General features: G+C 45.7%; 1 protein-coding gene across 2 annotated transcripts in view; it reads left to right on the plus strand.

The window, feature by feature from the left end:
* Nucleotides 1-6,993: 6,993 nt before the first annotated feature.
* NFX1 (nuclear transcription factor, X-box binding 1) overlaps nucleotides 6,994-20,815 on the plus strand; it is a 69,000-nt gene continuing 55,178 nt past the window's right edge. Inside the window, exons 1-2 of one of the 2 annotated variants that reach the window (XM_070053311.2) lie at nucleotides 6,994-7,177; nucleotides 10,933-11,937. In XM_070053311.2, the coding sequence (XP_069909412.1) occupies nucleotides 7,153-7,177; nucleotides 10,933-11,937 (1,030 nt within the window). In that variant the 5' untranslated portion in view covers nucleotides 6,994-7,152. The remainder of the gene's footprint in view (nucleotides 7,178-10,932; nucleotides 11,938-20,815) is intronic. The other variant, XM_070053310.2, reaches the window with a different exon arrangement.

Below are 20,815 nucleotides of genomic sequence, written 5' to 3' on the forward strand. Positions count from 1 at the left end.
GACATAGAAAACCTAAACAGACCCATAACTGAGTCAGAAATTGAATCAGTAATAAAGGCCCTCCCAACAAAGAAAAGCCCAGGACCAGATGGATTCAATGCTGAATTCTACCAGACATTTAAAGAAGAACTAACTCCAATTCTTCTCAAACTATTCAGAACAATCGAAAAAGAGGGAATCCTCCCAAATTCTTTCTATGAAATCAGCATCACCTTAATTCCTAAATCCGAAAAAGATGCAGCAGAGAAAGAGAATTACAGACCAATTTCCCTGATGAACATAGACACAAAAATCCTCAATAAAATTCTGGCCAATAGAATGCAAGAACACATCAGAAAGATAATCCACCCAGACCAAGTGAGATTTAATCCTGGTATGCAGGGATGGTTCAACGTTTGCAAATCAATCAATGTGATAACACCACATTAACAAACTGCTTAAGAAAAACCATATGATTATCTCAATAGATACAGAGAAAGCATTTGATAAAATAAAACATGCTTTCATGATGAAAACTCTAAGCAAATTGGGTATAGAAGGAACATTCCTCAATAAATTCAAAGCAATTTATGAAAAACCCACGGCCAGCATCCTATTGAATGGGGAAAAGTTGGAAGCATTTCTACTGAGATCTTGTACCAGACAGGGACACCCACTCTCACCACTGCTATTCAATATAGTAATGGAAGTTTTAGCCAGAGCCATTAGGCAAGAAAAAGAAATTAAAGGGATACAAATTGGGAAGGAAGAAGTCAAATCACCCCTCTTTGCAGTTGATATGATTCTTTATTTAGGGGATCCAAAGAATTCTACTAAGAGACCATTGGAACTCCTAGAAGAGTTTGGCAAAGTAGCAGGATATAAAATCAATGCACAAAAATCAACAGCCTTTGTATATACAGGCAATGCCAACGGCTGAGAAAGAACTGCTAGGATCAATCCCATTCACAATAGCTACAAAATCAATTAAATACCTTGGAATAAACTTAACCAAGGACGTCAAAGGTCTCTACAATGAGAATTAAAAAATCTTAAAGAAAGGCCAGTGCTGCGGCTCACTTGGCTAATTCCCCGCCTGCGGCACCGGCACCCTGGGTTCTAGTCCCATTTGGGGCGCCAGGTTCTGTCCCGGTTGCTCCTCTTCCAATCCAGCTCTCTGCTGTGGCCTGGGAAGGCAGTGGAGGATGGCCCAAGTGCTTGGGTCCCGCCCCTGCATGGGAGACCAGGAGGAAGCACCTGGCTCCTGGCTTCGGATAGGCGCAGCGCGCCGGCCATAGTGGCCACTTGGGGGGTGAACCAACGGAAAAGGAAGACATTTCTCTCTCTCTCTCTCTCTCTCTAACTCTGCCTGTCAAAAAAAAATCTTAAAGAAAGAAATAGAAGAGGATACCAAAAAATGGGAAAATCTTCCATGCTCATGGATTGGAAGAATCAATATCATCAAAATGTCCATTCTCCCAAAAGCAATTTATAGATTCAATGCAATACCAATCAAAATACCAAAGGCATTCTTCTCAGATCTGGAAAAAATGATGCTGAAGTTTATATGGAGGCACAGGAGACCTCGAATAGCTAAAGCAATCTTGTACAACAAAAACAAAGCCAGAGGCATCACAATACCAGGGCAATCACTACAGGGCAGTTATAATCGAAATAGCATGGTACTGGTACAGAAACAGATGAATAGACCAATGGAACAGAATAGAAACACCAGAAATCAATCCAAATATCTACAGCCAACTTATATTTGATCAAGGATCTAAATCCAATTCCTGGAGCAAGGACAGTCTATTCAACAAATGGTGCTGGGAAAACTGGATTTCCACAAGCAGAAGCATGAAGCAAGACCCCTACCTTACACATTACATAAAAATCCACTCAACATGGATTAAAGATCTAAATCTATGACCCAACACCATCAAATTATTAGAGAACATTGGAGAAACCCTGCAAGATTTAGGCACAGGCAAAGATTTCTTGGAAAAAACCCAGAGGCACAGGCAGTCAAAGCCAAAATTAACAACTGGGATTACATCAAATTGAGAAGTTGCTGTACTGCAAAGAAAACAGTCAGGAAAGTGAAGAGGCAACCAACAGAATGGGAAAAAATATTTGCAAACTATGCAACAGATAAAGGATTAATAACCAGGATCTACAAAGAGGTCAAGAAACTCCACAACAACAAAACAAACAACTCCACTTAAGAGATGGGCCAAGGGGCCGGCACTGCAGTTCAACTGGCTAATCCTCTGCCTGCAGCACCGGCATCCTGGGTTCTAGTCCCAGTTGGGGTGCCAGGTCTGTCCCAGTTCTCTCCGTCCGTCTCTCTCTCATTGTCTAACTCTGCCTGTCAAAAAAAAAAAAAAAAAAAAAAAAAAAAAAAAAAAAAAAAAAAGAAGAAGAAGAAGAGATGGGCCAAGGACCTAAAAGACATTTTTCAAAGAGGAAATCCAAATGGCCAACAGACACTTGAAAAAATGTTCAGGATCACTAGCTATCAGGGAAATGCAAATCAAAACCACAATGAGGTTTCACCTCACCCCAGTTAGAATGGCTTACATACAGAAATCTACCAACAACAATGCTGGCGAGGATGTAGAGAAAAAGGGACACTAATCCACCGTTGGTGGGAATGCAAACTGGTAAAGCCACTATGGAAGTCAGTTTGGAGATTCTTCAGAAACCTGAATATAGCCCTACCATACAGCCTAGCCATCCCACTCCTTGAAATTTACCCAAAGGAAATTAAATTGGCAAATATAAGAGCTGTCTGCACCTCAATGTTTATTAGAGCTCAATTCACAATAGCTAAGACATGGAATCAACCTAAATGCTCATCAACAGAAGACTGGATAAAGAAATTATGGGATATGTACTCTATAGAATACTATACAGCAGTAAAAAAAATGAAATCTGGTCATTTGCAACAAAAATGGAGGAATCTGGAAAACATCATGCTGAGTGAAATAAGCCAGTCCCAAAGGGACAAATATCATATGTTCTCCCTGATCGGTGACAACTAACTGAGCACCTAAAAGGAAACCTGTTGAAGTGAAATGGACACTATGAGAAACAATGTCTTGATCAGTGCTTGTCCTGACTGTCGAGAAACAACTTCCTATTTTATTCATTTTAGTATTTTTTTGTTCTACTTAATACCATTGATTGAATTCTTTACTCAACACACAATTATCCTTAGTTGTTAAATTTAACTGAAAAGTGATCCCTGTTAAATATAAGAGTGGGAATAAGAGAGGGAAGAGATGCACAGTTCGGCACATGCTCACTTGGACTTACCCCTAATGGTAGAGCTAGAAACGTGCCAGGGGATTCCAATTCCATCAAGGTGGCATGTACCAATGCCATCTTACTTGTTAAAGTGATCAGTTTAAGTTCATAACTGATCAAAAAGATAGGATTAAGTGTCAAAGGGATTACATAAACAAGACCAGTGTCTACAAATAATAATTGATAGAATTAAAAAGTAGAGAATGATCCTACATGGGAAGCAGGATACAAAGCAGACTCATAGAATGGCAAATGTCCTAACAGCACTCTGGCCTCAGAATCAGCCCTTAAGGCATTCAGATCTGGCTAAAAAGCCCATGAGAGTTTTGCAGGCATGGAAAGCCAAGACACTGTGGCAAAAAAAAAAAAAAAAAAAAAAAAAAAAAAAAAAAAAAAAAAAAAAAAAACAAACCACAAAACTAAATGAAAGATTTCTGTGAGTAAGATCCCAGCAGAAAGAATGGGCCATCAAAGAAGGCAGTACCTTTCTCTGAAGGGAGAAGAGAACTTCCACTTTGAATATGGCCTTGTCTAAATAATATCGAAGTTTGTGAACTCAAGAGGCTTCCATAGCCTTGGCAGCTCATGACAAGAGCCTCGGGTGATTACTGATGTCATAAATAAGAGTGTCAATTGTTAAATCAACAACGGGAGTCACTGTGCACCTGCTCTCCATGTGGGATCTCTGTCATTAATGTGTTGTACTATGCGAATTAACAGTAAAACTACTACCCAAACAATTCTCTATACTTTGTGTGTCTTTGTGGGTACAGTCTGTTGAAATCTTTACTTAGTATATACTAAGTTGATCTTCTGTATATAAAAATAATTGAAAGTGAATCGTGATGAAGAATGGGATGGGAGAGGGAGTGGGAGATGGGATGGTTGTGGGTGGGAGGGCGGTTATGGGGGGAAAAGCAGCTATAATCCAAAAGTTGTACTTTGGAAATTTACATTTATTAAATAAAAGTTGAAAAAAACATACGAGTGAATGCATCTACTTCACATTCTTGGAGAAGCCTGAACCACTTCATTACTTTACAAATGCAAATCCAATGCTGGCATCCCATATTGACACTTGGTTGGAGTCCCAGCTGCTCTACTTCTGATCCAGCTCCCTGCTAAGGCACCTGGGAAAACAGCAGAAGATGGCTCTGCCACCCATGTGAGAATTCCAGATTTCCATGCTCCTGGCTTCAGTCTGACCCAGCCCTGGCTGTTGTGGCCATCTGGGGAGTGAACCAGCAGATGGACACTCGCTTGATTGCTCTATTGCTCTCTCTCTCTCTCTCCCTCTCTGTAACTCTTTCAAATACATAAATAAATCTTTTTTATGTATTTGAAAGAGTTACACACAGAGAGGAGGAGAAGCAGAGAGAGAGAGAGAGAGAGGTATTCCATCTGCTGGTACACTCCCCAATTGGCCCCAACGGCCCGAGCAGTGCCAATCCGAAGCCAGGAGCCAGAAGCTTCTTCCGGGTCTTCCATGCTGGTGCAGGGGTCCAAGGACTTGAGCCATCTTGTACTGCTTTCCCAGGCCATAGCAGAGAGTTGGATCAGAAGTGGAGTAGTTGGGACTAGAACTGGTGCCAATATGGGATGCCAGCATCGCAGGTGGTGGCTTTACCTGCTACACCACAGCGCTGGCTGCCAAATAAATAAATCTTTAAAGGCAAATAAAAGAGAAATGCCTACATCCTACATTGGTGCGCTGCAGATCATTTCCCAGCTGTAGCTCCTGACTCCAGCCTCCTGTCAATCCTGTCAGTGCACACCATGAAGCAGTAGGTGATGGCTCAAGTGGCTTGCTCCCTGCCATCCAGGTGGGAGACTGGATTGAGTTCTCAGCTCCTGGATCCAGCTCCAGTTTCAACCCTGGCCATTACAGCCATTTATGGAGTGGACCTATAGATGAGAGCTCTGTCTTTCTGTGTAAATAAATAAATAAATAAATGAAAATATATTTATTTATTTTTTAAAGGAAGTAGGACCAACAATGACAGTTGACCACAACTTTTTTTTAAAAGATTATTATTTATTTGAGATGCAGAGTGAGAGGGAGAGACAGAGAGATAGGTCTTCCACCTGCTGGTTCACTCCCCCCAAATGGCTGAAACCGCCAGAGTTGGGCCAATCCAAAGGTAGGAGCCAGGAGCTTCTTCCAGGTCTCCCACACGTGTGCAAGGGGCCATCTTCTACTGCTTTCCCAGGATAGAAAGAGGAGTAGCCGGGATTTGAACCATATGGACGCTGGTGCTGCAGGTGGAGGCTTTAGCCCACTGCACCACAGCTGCGCTGGTCCCATGAAAATATATGTAATGCAATGTCATGGTATAGTATAGTTCTGACGAAACTATGCCTGAGGGCTGTGCATCTGACACGCTAAGTCACTGCTTGGAACATCTCTATCCCTATCAGAGTGCCTGGATTCAAGTTCTGGGTCCACTTCTGATTCCTGCTTCCTGCCGATGTGCACCCTGGCAGATAGCAATGATGGCTGAAGTACTGGGTCCCTGTAACCCACATGGGGGACCTGGATGGAGTCCTGGTTTTCTATTGATGAGAATTAATCCAATGCTCTTGCCACACATTGGATTTCTGGGTTTAAGTAGAGAGTTGAGGTCAAGTTTGGGTTCCTAGGAATGATTTAGTGTCAATTATAAATGTCAATTATAAATGCCTATTGGCCTAATCCCCAAGCCTTGGACTGGAAGAGGGGTAACCGAGGGGTAACTGGGACAGAATCTGGCACCCCGACCAGGCTGTAGAAACAAACAAGCCCTGAGTCAGAGTCAGTTTTTTAAACATAATGAAGCATTCCTAAAGAACTCCAGTGAACAGTTCAGGTTAGGATACTCTGTTGGATGGACTTAATGTAGTCCAGAGAATCAGGCATTTATTAGTCTATTTTGTGTTATTAAAAACAAACAAAAAACCTGATGCTGGAGAGCATATAAAGATGAGATTTATGGGCAGGCATTTCGCCTAGTGTTTAAAGCAGCAGTTATCTATATCCCACAAGAGACTACCTGGGTTTGATCCCTGGTTCTGGTTCCTGATTCCAGCTTCCTGCTAATGCAGATCTTGGGAGGCAGCGATGAGGATTCAAGTTAGTTGGGTTCCTGCCACTATGTGGGAGACCTGAATTGGAATGAGTTCCTGGCCCCTGGCTTCAGCCAGTTCCGGTCCCGGCTGTGTCAGTATTTGGAGAGTGAACCATTGGATGGGAAGATTTGGGTCGCTGTTTTCTGCCTTTCAATTAAATGACATTTAAAAAATTATTTGTGACTCCAAATTTTTCCCACGTCTGTCTATATTTGTTTTATTGCCATTTGCTCAAGTTGTTTACCATTTTTAATACGGATCTTATAATTTTCTAATTTGTAAGAGCTCTTTGTATATCAGTCCTTTATAATTTGTTTTGCGGGCTTTCCTCCTAGATTTCCCACTGACTGCTTTTTTTTTTTAACGCCAACCCTAATCTACGAACAAGGTGACGTATGAGCTGACTCCTGTAATCACTTGAAGTTAGCTAGATGACAAGGCAAAAGGTCAGGGCAACAGGCGAGCACAACGCCTGTTTCTTTTCTTTCTAAAATAAAAACAATTCGATTGCGCAAACCCCGGACCCCGTCCCGCCTTTCCTGAACCTTGATCTACCTCCAGCTACCAGTCTCTTTCCGCCCAGCGCTTGGCGCGTTTCTCTGACGTCATGTGTGCGCCGTAGAGTTGGCCGCGCAACTTCCGCGGCCGCCTACCTGGCGCGCAGATGCGAAAGTTCTCGCGGAGCCGGAAGTCCCTGCCACGTGACCGGGTGACAGCGCTCGCCTGGCTGCAGGGCTGGCTTAGGTGCTGCGGCACGGGATGGCGGAGGCGCCTCCTGTCTCAGGTACTGTCCTGGCCCACGCGGGTCTGGGGTCCCTCTCAGGGAGCGGAAATTGGGTCAGTGACGAAGTCCTAGGGCTCCAGCTAGTCATATCGCGAGAGTGGCGCGTGGTGGGGTTAGGGATAGTGGCTCGGAAGGGCCAAGCCACGCGCGTCCTGCGTATGGCGAGCTCCACCATCTTCGACTGGCTGGTGAAGCCCAGTAACTGGGTTTCCGAGCAAAGGCGGCCTATCCTGGCGCCCAGTGAGTCCATATGAGTGTCCCGCCCTGCCACAGGGCGCATTCTGGCCTGCTGGGGCAGCCTCGCCCCGAGCTCCGGGGGCGGGCGTCAGTGGAGCCCGCGCCCGTGCCGGTGGCGGGCTCTAGACGCCTAGCGGGTTTGCACGCGTTCTTAGGGTGTGTTCATCTCCTAGAGTGGTGGCGCGGGCGCAAGCCGAACTCCAGTAGTTAAAAATCTCAGCCTGCCAGAAACTCTGTGTGCCCGAGTCCAAGTTTCCTCCTCCGTCAGCTGAGAGTCAATAGGTTAATTCCTGTGAAGGCGCCCGCCCTGTACTGTCCCTGTTCCATAACTTAGCTCATTTCCCCTCCTGGAATTGCCTCTGCATGTAGAGACAGATGTTAGCAGATGTTAACTGTTAGTAGAACATCCATAGGGTGAACTGTGTCTCAGCCGTTTCCGAACATTTATTGGACAGCAATCAAAAAAGCATTTTGCATCACCGCCTCAGTGCACACTTCACGTAACTATAAAAGTGAGCCAAAAGTTTCAGGAAGCAAAGGTTTCCTTTACTATCCGCAGTATACTCTGTTTTCTATTTGTTTTTTAAAAAGTGCTTGTCACAACCCACTACGGTGATTTTATTTCATGAGCCAACTGTTTCTGACAAACAGACCAGCAGTTTCCAGCATGGGGTTGGAAACGTTTGTTGGTTTGAGTCTTAGTTCTACCAGCCAGCTATTTGGGGCACCAAGACCATAAAAGTGTGTATGAGGTGGCCAGTAAAATGCATTTAATATTGGGGACCTTAGTGTAGAAAGTTGGAACACTCACTGCATTGTTGTGCCCTAATCCTCACTTGGGCATAAGTCGGTTTGGCTGGTGTTACATTGTTCCTCGCACCCAGCCCTTCACCAAGCCTCTGGATTGGGGCCATTGATTTTCCGTCCCCCAGGCTCACTTCTCATCCGTGTCCGTACCCTTCAGTGTTTGAAGCAGAATTGGGTAGGGGCCAGTTGTGAGTCAAAAGGTTGGCCCCTGGGGTTGCGTCCAGGTTATCACGGGGTCATTGCATTACCCCATAATGGTATTACTGAGTTGATAGTCTAAAGACCTCCCCACTCCTTTGCAAGTGCCTTCATTTATTTTTCTTTAGTTCCAATTACATGTTTTTTTAGCGTCATCTCTAGCCCAAATCCGCATTCCCCACCAAACAGCAGCTCAGTCCAGAGAGTATCTTTCTCCCCAGTGAGTCTATGCAATACTAGTTTTGTCTCTGAACTTTATAGTCTACAGCTGGTTGTCCCCTATTCTGCCCCAGTCACCTGTTGGACACCTGCTGTGCTGCTGTGTTAGCTTGGATCCAGAGTATCACTTGTCTGTTTTATAACCATGCCTTGGTGATGATATATCTGTTTACCAGATGACTTATAGCTACTTAAAATAGTGAAGGAAAAGAGTGTCTCTGAGCTTTACCATGGTCCGATTTCCTGATTGATGTGTCCTTTTGCCCTTCCTCATGTCTCTTAAGGGTCTTTCTAAGGACTTTGCCCATTACGTCATTTCTGGTGGAACATATATTTGAATAGGAGTAATTCATTACTGCTCAACATGAAACACCCTTTTCCAGGCCACTCCCGACAGGTACTGGCCTCATTTCTGCCTTGTTTCTTTAAGCAGGAAAGAACTAACCAATACCTTTTGGTTTGGTTCAGTTGACCCATTTCCACCTTTGAGTTCTCTATTATGTTTTCAGGACACCACTACTGCCTTCTGAGTTTGTCTAATCTCTTGCCATTTTTTGAGCCCCGCTACTCCCAGAATTCTGTCTGTGAAAGCTTTCAGGACACATCCTGGATTGAATAAGCATTTACGCTCATGACCTTTTGGATCTCCTTCAGTTCTTCTCTGTATGTTTTTATGGTACTCACTTCCCAACCTGTCAGTGTATCGTAGTGTAGGAGCATGGTCTCTAGTGCCACACATCCTGATTTGGAATCTTGAGGAGTCTGCCTTGAAGGAACTCTGTGGCCTTGGGCATGTTACTTTCTCTGTGGCATGGTTTTCTAATCAGGAAAGTCAAGATAAAATGAGATAACACTGAAGTGGTTGGGATAGTAACTGTCACAAACCAGGCACCAAATATACGTTAGACCTTAAGGCTGTGCACTGTACCTACCTGTGCTTGAGTCTGTGTGTTTCACATAGTCTGTGGTCTTAACAGCAATCATAAAGGACAGTTTTAACCACTTAACTTTATTCTTCGCAGCAACTCTTTGATGTAGGTATCGTTACAATCCCATTACTTATGAGAAATCTTGAGCTAAATAACTTCCATGAAGTCACAATAAATGATGAGCTGGGACTTATTCCGTGCCTTCCAAGTCCTATGGATTCATAATATATATTTTTTTTAAAGATTTTATTTATTTGAGAGTTACAGACAGTGAGAGGGGGAGACAGAGAGAAAGGTCTTCCTTCCGCTGATTCATTCCCTAAATTATGTCAGTGGACGGAGCTGTGCCGATCCAGAGCCAGGAGCTTCTTCTGAGTCTCCCACAGTGGTGCAGGGGCCCAAGCACTTGGGCCATCTTCCACTGCTTTCCCAGGCCACAGCAGAGAGCTGGATTGGAAAAGGAGCAGCCAGGACTAGAACCAGCGCCCATATGGGATGCCGGCACCCCAAGGCCAGGGCCTCAACCCACTGTGCCACAGCGCTGGCCCCAGTTCATAATATATTCTACATGACATACATAGTTCTGACTTTATTACTAACTAGTTTGTGTTCTTAGGCAAGTCATTTTTGTCTTTGGGCTTCAGGGACTCAGTTGAGGCATCTTAGGGAAAAATGAGTGGAATTGAAGGGGAGTGTGCTTTTTTTGAGACTTTGGGATTCTACATCAGTATTAGTGAAGTTATATATGGAAAACCCAAAATGTATTCCTGGAGGAAGAGATAGCCACTGATATACTTACAGTGCTGAGTATATTACTGTCTACATCAAATTTTAATGAGTTCCACATTTACCTTTTGAAAAAAAGTATTGTTACCTGTTGTCACTGATGAAAAAACCAAGGCTGGCGGCAGTCAAATGATACCTGTGAGCTCACATGTAAGCCGGAGAGCCAGACTTTAAACCCATTTTAGCTTACTGAAAAGCCTGCTTGCTTGGCATTACACAATGCTGCTTTAGAGTTTTGAAAGACCATGTGGAATGTGAAGATATCTCTTCCCTGAACTGTTAGTTAACCTTAAGATTTTGTTTCTTTTTTTTTCCAAAATAAATACACGTAAACATAATACCTGATATCACACATGATTTTTGCTCAGAAACTCTTAGCTGTCAGTGGCTATTGGCATGGCTCCTGGTCAGTCCTCCACAAGCACACTGAACCCATTACCTTCTCAGTGAGCTAAAGGTCTTACTAAGAGCCTGTTTTATACAGTCTGCAGGAAAATAGCTTGTAGATATGATTTTTAGTTTTCATGGGCTTCATGTATGATTAATTTTTTACTGATATGTTTATTTCTTATATCCTAGGTACTTTTAAATTCAATACAGATGCTGCTGAGTTCATTCCTCAGGAGAGAAAAAATTCTGGTCTAAGTTGTGGGACTCAAAGGAGACTAGACTCTAGTAGAAGTGGTAGAAGAAATTACAGTTCACCACCTCCCTGTCACCTTGCCAGGCAACTCCCTTATGATGATATCTCTGCTGTTCAGCACAGTTATCATCCTCTAGGAAGCAAACCCAAGAGTCAACAGACTTCTTTCCAGTCCTCTGCTTCTAATAAATCATCCAAGAACCATGGCCTTCAGAGTCAACCTTGGCACAAATTGAGGAGTGAAAAGCACCACATAAGAGTCAAGAAAGCACAGAATCTCATTGAACAGACCTCAGATGTAATTAACTTAGAAAGCCTGGCTAGATTGGAGAGCGGGACAAACCCCATAGAGCACAGCCCTTCTGAGAGTGAGAAGGAAGTTGTTGGTGCAGATCCCAGGGGAGCGAAGCCCAAAAAGGCAACACAATCTTTATACAGCTATGGCAAAGGACCAAAAGTCAAGGGCAAACTGAAATGTGAATGGGGCAACAGAATAACTCCAAAACCTGAGGAGGCTGGATCTGAAAATACGAAGCCTGTGGTGATTTTCCACCTTGACTCTTCGGATGCATCATCTAGAAAAGGAGTGCTAGATGGGTGTGGGGCCAAACGAAATGAGCAGAGAAGATACCCACAGAAAAGGCCTCCCTGGGAAGTAGAGGGGGCCAGGCCACGACCAGGCAGGAATCCACCGAAACAGGACGGCCAGCGACATACTAGTACAGGGCCCAGAAACAGCATGGTCTGTGTTCCAAAGGACAGTCTCAGTGAAAGACCAACAAAGTCCGCCTGTGACAGTGGGAATTTGGCAGTTGTCAACAAGTCTTCCAGAAGGGCTGACCAAGAGAAATGCACTATTCGGAGGCAGGATCCTCAAATAGGATCTCCTTTCTCCAGAGGCAAACAGAACCATGTGCTGAAGAATGTGGAAACACATACAGGTAAACTGATCTAGATGGATGAATTTCTTTTTATTTTAAATTTAAAATAGGTAATATATACACACAGTTTAGAAACTGGAAAGTATAAAAAGGTACAGTGAAAAGTCTCTGTCTTATCATCTGCCTGAGTTCTGCCACCACCCATTGCTCCCCTCCCCAAGATTTCATCACCTCTCTATCCAGCCAGCATTCTGCATCTGCTGTTGTGCATCTGTAGATTCAGCCGTGGATTAAAAATATTCTGGAAAAGAATTGCATTTGTACTGAACATGTACATTTTTTTCTTGTCACTATTCCCTATACAAAACAATATAGAAGCTATATAGCATTTATATTGTTTTAGGTATTATAAGTAATGTAAAGATGATGTGAAGTATAAGACTGTTTAGGATATATACAACCATGATACCATTTTATTTTATTTAAAGATTTATTTGGGGCCGGCGCTGTGGCGTGGGTAAAGCTGCCACCTGAAGTGCCAGCATCCTACATGGGTGCTGGTTCAAGTCCCGGCTGCTCCACTTCTGGTCCAGCTCTCTGCTATGGCCTGAGAGAGCAGTGGAAGATGGCCCACGTCCTTGGGACCCTGCACCCACGTCACAGCGCCGGCCCCTATACAATAATTTTTTTTTTTTTTTTTTTTTTTTGACAGGCAGAGTGGATAGTGAGAGAGAGAGAGACAGAGAGAAAGGTCTTCCTGTTGCCGTTGGTTCACCCTCCAATGGCCGCCACGGCTGGCGCGCTGCAGCCAGCGCACCGCGCTGATCAAAAGGCAGGAGCCAGGTGCTTCTCCTGGTCTCCCATGGGGTGCAGGGCCCTAGCGCTTGAGCCATCCTCCACTGCCTTCCTGGGCCACAGCAGAGAGCTGGCCTGGAAGAGGGGCAACTGGGAAAGAATCCAGCGCCCCGACCGGGACTAGAACCTGGTGTGCCGGCGCCGCTAGGTGGAGGATTAGCCTAGTGAGCCACGGCGCTGGCGACATTTCTCATTTTCCCGAGTGTAGTTTCATTAAGGCTAGCATCATTCTGCTGCTCTTACCATCTTGGTCTCCTTCCAGTTAATGTGAGGGACAGCCCAGTTCCTGAAGCCACCTCCTGTCCAGGGTTCTGCTTTGATACTGGTTTGTAGTTCTGCTTGTTTGCTTCACAGGCAGTCCTTGGGGCTTGAGCTCACATGCAAAGCAGGCAGTGTTATACCAGTTATTTTTGAATACTTAACGCTGGCTAATGGTGTCCTATAGCTTCATAAAGACTGCATACATTTATTTTGTCACAGTTTTGTTGTGGGTCAAGAATCTGGGTATGGGTTAGTTGAGTTCTATGTTCAAGGTCTCACAGGGCTGAAACTTGTCCAGGAATATGCTGTCACCTGAGGCTCAGAGTCCTCTTTTATGCCCACCGGTTGCTGGTAGAGATTAGTTCCTTCCAGCCGAGGTCCCCGTGTTCTTGGTGGCTGTTGGCAAGGAAGTCACTCCCAGCTCCTAGAGGCCACCCTTAGTTTTCTGCTGAGTGGTGCCCTCTACAACATGGCATTTGGTCTCTTTGAAGCCTATAGGAAATCATCTGCAGCAGTTTCAAATCTCTGACTTCTGTTTACTGATCTCTAGGCTCTTTTTAACAGGCTCCCCTGACAAAGGTCAGGGCCATCCATACTAAGGGGGAGGAGATTATGCAGGGCGTACACATCAGGGAGCTGGAAGTCTAGGAAGCCATCTTAGAATTCTACCCAACAAATCTCATGGGGCCTTATGTTCACATCATCCATATTATTCTTGAGAAAACATCACTCATTTAATAAGTAAATACTGTGTGTCAAGTACTATTCTGGTTACAGGGAATACTGATGACATTTACATTCTGATGGGGAAGACAGGCAGAAAATACTTAAATATCATATGTCAGGTTAAGGGTTCAAGGTAAAGGGTTGGCCAGCACCACGGCTCACTTGGCTAATCCTCCGCCTGCGGCGCCGGCACCCCGGGTTCCAGTGCCGGTTGGGGCACCGGATTCTGTCCCGGTTGCTCCTCCTTCAGTCCAGCTCTCTGCTGTGGCCCGGGAAGGCAGTGGAGGATGGCCCAAGTGCTTGGGTCCCTGCACCCGCATGGGAGACCAGGAGGAAGGGCCTGGTTCCTGGCTTCAGATCGGCACAGTGCCGGCTGTGGCGGCCATTTGGAGGGTGAACCAATGGAAGGAGGACCTTTCTCTCTGTCTCTCTCTCTCTCACTGTCTAACTTTGCCTGTAAAAAAAAAAAAAAAGCAAAGCTGGAGCTGGCTTTTTTTTTTTTTTTTTTTGGGGGGGGGACAGGCAGAGTGGACAGTGAGAGAGAGAGACAGAGAGAAAGGTCTTCCTTTTACCGTTGGTTCACCCCCACAATGGCCGCTGCGGCTGGCGCACCGTGCTGATCCGCAGTCAGGAGCCAGGTACTTCTCCAGGTCTCCCATGGGGTGCAGGGCCCAAGCACCTGGGCCATCCTCCACTGCACTCCCTGGCCACAGCAGAGAGCTGGCCTGGAAGAGAGGCAACCGGGACAGAATCCGGCGCCCTGACCGGGACTAGAACCCGGTGTGCGAGCGCCACAAGGTGGAGGATTAGCCTAGTGAGCCGCGGCGCCGGCCCTGGAGCTGGCATTGTGGCATAGCAGATAAAGCCACTGCCTATGATGCCAGCATTCTGAATGGGTGCCTGTTTGAGTCCCAGCTGCTCCGCTTGCAATTCAGCTTCCTGCTAGTACACCCTGGAGAGCAGTGGTTCCCTGACCCAGATGGAATTCCTTGATTCTGGCTTCAGACTGGCCCAGCCCTGGCAATTTTGACCATTTGGGGAGTGAACCATCCAATGGAAGATCTCTCTGTCTCTTGCTCTCTCTCTCGTTACCTCTGACTTTCAAATAAATAATTTTCAAAATAATAATAATAAAGCAGTAAAAAGGACAGAGTAACAGGAGTGTTATTTTAAATAAGTTAATATCTTTGAGAGGAGACGTTTGAACAGAGTCCAGAATAAAGTACAGAGTGCAACACGTGGCTCTGGCAGAGAGCATTTCAGGCAGAGGGAAGAGCAAATTCATACGCATTGTTGACAGTAAAGAAGGGGGCGGGAGAGGAGGTCAGAGAAATAGCAGGGATCAAATTGTGTGAAACCTTTAGACTTGATACTGAGGAAGAAGAGAAGCTGTTGGAAGCTATGATTGTACTTTTATTTTTTTTTAAGATTTATTATTTATTTAAAAGGCAGACAGATTTTACATCTGCTGCTTCACACCCCAAATGGCTGCAACTGCCAGGGCTGAGCCAGGCCAAAGCCAGGAGCTTCTTCCAGGTCTCCAGTGTGGGTGGCTAGAGCCCAGGTGCTTGGGCCATCTTCTGCTACTTTCCCAGGCACATTAGCAGGGAGTAGGATTGGAAGTAGAGCAGCCATGACACCAGTCAGTACCCATGTGGGATGCTGGTATTGCAGGCAGTGGCTTAGTCTGCTATACCACAATGCCAGTCCCTGATCTTATATTCTAAAATGATCACTCAGGCTAAGGAAGCAAAGGGACAAGTTAGGAGGCTATTGCAGTAATTCAGGTAGAAGATGATAGAGAGTTGGACTGGGGCAGCAGTGGTGGAAAAGATAAGAATTGATTAAACTGTGGATATATTTAGGTGAACTGAAAAGATTTGCAGATAGATTGGATGTTAGATACAGGAGAGAGAAATTAAGGATGGGAGCACTGGTGTGGCATGCTGGGTTAAGCCACCACCTGTGATGCCAGCATCCAATATTGGAGCACCTGTTTTTTTTGTTTGTTTGTTTTGTTTTGACAGGTAGTTATAGACAGAGAGAGAGAGACAGAGAAAGGTCTTCCTTTAATTGGTTCACTCCCCTAATGGCCGCCACGGCCGGCGCTGTGCCAACCTGAAGCCAGGAGCCAGGTGCTTCTTCCTGGTCTCCCACGCGAGTGTAGGGACCCAAGCACCTGGGCCATCCTCCACTGCCCTCCCGGGCCACAGCAGAGAGCTGGACTGGAAAAGGAGCAACCGGGACTAGAACCCAGTGCCCATATGAGATGCTGGTGCCACAGGCAGAGGATTAACCAAGTGAGCCACGGCGCCAGCCCGGAGCACCTGTTTTGAGTCCTGGCTGCTCCACCTCTGATCCAACTCCCTGCTCGTGTGCCAGGGAAAGCTGTGGAAGTAGACCCAGTGGAGTTCCTGGCTCCTGGCTTCAGTTTGGCCCAGCCCCAGTTTTTCAGCCATTTGGAGAGTGAACTAGCAGATGGAAGATTGAGCAGTCTCTCTTGGATGTGTTCTGTCTCTCTCTCTCTCTCTCTCTCTCTCTCTCATGCTCTGCCTTTCAAATATTTCTGTTTTGTTTTAAGGATTTAGTTCAATTTGAGTTGCCTATTAGACTTCCAAATGGACATGTTAGGTAGGGAGTTAGATATACAGTAATGGCATTGGAGGGGGAGGTCTGTACAAGAAATTTAAATTTGGGAATTATCAATATAAAGAGAGTAGTTCATGGACTAGAGGAGACAAAGGTGTGAGTGTAGTTAGAGAAGAAAAGTTTGAGGATTGACTCGTGCTGAGCTCAGAATTTCAAGGTTGGAAGATGAGGATCCAACAGAGGAGATGGAGAATGAGTAGTAATTGACCTAAGAAGTAAACCACGTTTGGGGCCGGTGTTGTGGCCTGTCATGTAAAGCCACTACCTGCGATGTGGGCACCAGTTTGTGTCCCAGCTGTTCGACTTCTGATCCAGCTCCCTGCTAATGCACCTAGGAAAGCAGCAGAAGATGGCCCAAGTGCTTAGGCCCCTCTCACCCATTTGGGAGACTGGGATGAAGTTCCTGGCTCCTGGCTTCAGCCTGGCCTAGCCCTAGTTGTTGCAGCCATTTGGGGGATGAACCAACAGTTCAAAAATCTCTCTCTTACTGTGTCTCTCTCCCTCTCTGTAACTCTCTCAAATAAATAAATACATCTTTTTTAAAAAGAGAAGTAAACTGTATTCCAAATTCCAAATCAAAAATTCAAGGAGAAGAGAATGATCTTTTGGGACAAATGCTACTGATAGCTCCAGGAAGATGACAGTTGCATGTTGACTAAGTGAATTTGACATTATGAAGGGTTTTGGTTTTAAAAAGAGCAGTTTCAGCCAGTACCGCGGCTCACTAGGCTAATCCTTCACCTTGCGGCGCCGGCACACCGGGTTCTAGTCCCAGTCGGGGCGCCGGATTCTGTCCTGGTTGCCCCTCTTCCAGGCCAGCTCTCTGCTGTGGCCAGGGAAGTGCAGTGGAGGATGGCCCAAGTCCTTGGGCCCTGCACCCATGGGAGACCGGGATAAGTACCTGGCTCCTGCCATCGGATCAGCGTGGTGCGCAGGTCGCAGCGCGGCGGCCATTGGAAGGTGAACCAACGGCAAAGGAAGAACTTTGTCTCTCTCACTGTCCACTCTGCCTGTCAAAAATTAAAAAAAAAAAAAAAAGGCCGTTTTGGGGCTGGTACTGTGTGTAGTAGATTAGGTCTCCATCTGCAATGCCAACATTCCAAATGGGCACTTCTTCATGTCCTGGGTGCCCTTCTTCTGATCTAGCTCTCTGCTATTGGCTTGGGAAAGCAGCGGAAAATGGCCAAAGTGCTTGGGCCTCTGCACCCATGTGGAAGACCTGGAGGAAGCTCCTGGCTCCTGGCTTCAGATGAGCCCAGCTCTGGCCATTGCAGCCATTTGGGGAGTGAACCAGCAGATGCAAGACCTCTTTCTCTTTCTCCTCTTTCTGTAACTCTATCTCTCAAATAAATATTTTTTAAAAAGTTTTCTGTGAGTGGTGGAAATAGAAGTTTGATTGGAATGAAAAGAGAGGATTTGAAGCTAGTGCCACTCCACCTTTTAGCTACACCTCACCTTCCATGTCTTGCCCTTGTCATCATTTTCCAAATCCCCCGTCTCCAATCCTTGTGTATTGATGCATATCGCCTATATCTTTTCTCTACCCTAGTGGTTCTCAAAATGTAGTTCCAGACCAGCAGCCATCAGTAACACCTAGGAACTTGTTAGAATATGAATTCTTGGGCCTCACTACAAACTTAACTAAACAGAGATGAGCAAAGGGCCCAACAATCTTATTTTTTTAACAAGTATCTGTGATTTTTACATGTGTTTTAGTTTGAGAATGAAAACCTGCTATTATTCTGATCATATGGGTGGTGACCTCTTCTGTTCTGATTCCATATCTAACCCCAGGAAAATAGCCCTAGGGATGCCCCATCTCTGAAATCTTAAGCCAGGAGCCTCTTCCAGGTTTCCCATGCTGTTGCAGGGCCCAAGCATCTGGGCCATCTTCTACTGTTTTCCCAGGCCATAGCAGAGAGCTGGATTGGAAGTGGAGCAGCCATGACTCAAATCGCTGCCCATATGGGATGTCAGCACTGCAGGCTCTGCCACAGCACCGGCCCCTATATCTTTTCATTATTTGTTTATTGTCTGCCTTCCTTTACTACATAATAAGCTTCATTTGGGCAGATGTATTCCTATTCTGCCCAGTATCTGCCTTTACTGTTGAAAAAGTACCTGGTATATAGAATTGCTCAGTAAATGTTTTTGAATAGTGTTCTCTAGCCTCCATTGTCTTATAGCACTGCCTGTTTCCCCTTCTGTGTCCTTGGACAGCTTTCCTTCCCATTTTCATCTAAGATTGCTCCAAGCCTTTTCCACAACTAATATTCACCTCCCTGTCTCCCAGGGTGCACCTTAGCAGGAAGCTAGATCAGATGGGGAGTGGAGACTCAAGCCCAGGAAGTCTGATGGGGGAATGCAGACATCTTAACTACTGCACCAGATACCCATACCCACCTCTGCTGCACTGACTTCTTTTTTTTGACAGGCAGAGTGGACAGTGAGAGAGAGAGAGACAGAGAGGAAGGTCTTCCTTTGCCGTTGGTTCACCCTCCAGTGGTTGCCGCGGTGCTTTTCCTGGTCTCCCATGGGGTGCAGGGCCCAAGCACCTGGGCCATCCTCCACTGCACTCCCTGGCCACAGCAGAGAGCTGGCCTGGAAGAGGGGCAACCGGGACAGAATCCGGCACCCTGACCGGGACTAGAACCTGGTGTGCCGGCGCCGCTAGGCGGAGGATTAGCCTAGTGAGCTGCGGCGCCGGCCTGCTGCACTGACTTCTAAAGCTTTTTTTTTTTTTTTTTTTAAAGATTTATTTTATTTTATTTGGAAAGCAGAATTACAGAGAGGCAGAGAGAGAGAGAGGTCTTCTATCCTTTGGTTCACCCCCTAAATGGTCATAACAGCTGGAGCTGAGCTGATCTGAAGCCAGGAGCCAGGAGCTGCTTCTGGGTCTCCCACATGGGTGCAGGGCCCAAGGAGTTGGACCATCTGCTGCTGCTTTCCTAGGCCAAAGCAGAGAGCTGGATCGGAAGTAGAGCTGCCAGGACATGAACTGTGCCCATATAGGATGCCAGCACCATAGGTGGTGGCTTTACCTGCCGCGCCACAGTGCCGGCCCCAGACCTAGCTTTTTTAGTCTTACCCCCAGATATAATCAGCTTTATTTAACCTTTTGTCCTTTTTCCTTATAGAATTTTCAGTGCCCATTTTTATGTAGTGAAATTATGCAATACAAATAATTGTATCCTTTCTTTTGCCTATTATGATGTAATGTTTTTCTAATCGTTAAGAAATCTTTATATGTCTTATTTTAAGTTATTTTGTAATATGCCATAAAATAGATGTGCATTAATATTTAATGTTCCCAGGGGCTGGCACTGTGGCATAGTGGGAAAAGCCACAGCTTGCCGGTTCAAGTCCACGCTGCTGTATTTCTGATCCAGTTCCCTGCTAATGTGCCTGGGAAAGCAGCAGAGGATGGTCCAAGTTCTTGGGCCCCTGTACCCAAATGGGAGATCCAGAAGAAGCTCCTGGCTCCTGGCTTTGGACTGGCCCAGCTCCAGCTATTGTGTTCATTTGGGGAGTGAACTAGCAGATGGAAGACCTCTCTCTGCGTCTCCCTCTGTCTCTCTGTAATTCTGCCTTTCAAGTAAAAAACTAAATCTTTTTAAAAAATTCATTTTCTGTATTATTTCTTCTTTGATGATGTATTTTAAACTAAATTTCTAATATTGGGCTTTTTTTCTTTGGTTGAATGTTAGAATTTAGTTTTTGATGTGTTCATTTGTTTTCTGAAGTGTGTGGATTTCCCTTTTTTTTTTTTTTGACAGGCAGAGTGGACAGTGAGAGAGAGAGACAGAGAGAAAGGTCTTCCTTTTGCCATTGGTTCACCCTCCAATGGCCGCCGCGGCCAGCGCGCTGCGGCCGGCGCACCGCACTGATCCGATGGCAGGAGCCAGGAGCCAGGTGCTTTTCCTGGTCTCCCATGGGGTGCAGGGCCCAAGCACCTGGGCCATCCTCCACTGCACTCCCTGGCCACAGCAGAGAGCTGGCCTGGAAGAGGGGCAACCGGGACAGAATCCGGCGCCCCAACCGGGACTAGAACCCGGTGTGCCGGTGCTGCTAGGCGGAGAATTAGCCTAGTGAGCCGCGGCGCCGGCTGGATTTCCCTTTAATCACCCACACAAGGTGTCTATTTCAGGCTTTCCCGAGAGAGAGAGTGCGCGCAGAAGAGCGAACTATTCCAAAAACTTCAGCGAAACCTGCAACTTTCAGGGAAATAGGTTATGAAACAGACTAGCCTTTGGCTTCTTAGAATCAGGTAGCCCTTAAAATCTGTGTTGGGATTCTTTTCTCTTTCTTTTCCTTCCTTCCTCCTTCCATTTATTTTCATTTGATTTGAAAAGCAGAGAGAGAGAGAGAGATCGAGAGAGATCTTTATCTGCTGTTTCATTCCCCCAAATTCCTGCAGCTGCCAAGAACTTAAGCCAGGAGGCCAGTC

The sequence above is a fragment of the Oryctolagus cuniculus genome, chromosome 1 (assembly GCF_051225735.1).
Source record: "Oryctolagus cuniculus isolate XC-2025 breed Fujian yellow rabbit chromosome 1, ASM5122573v1, whole genome shotgun sequence".
In the NCBI taxonomy this organism is placed as follows: Eukaryota; Metazoa; Chordata; class Mammalia; order Lagomorpha; family Leporidae; genus Oryctolagus; species Oryctolagus cuniculus.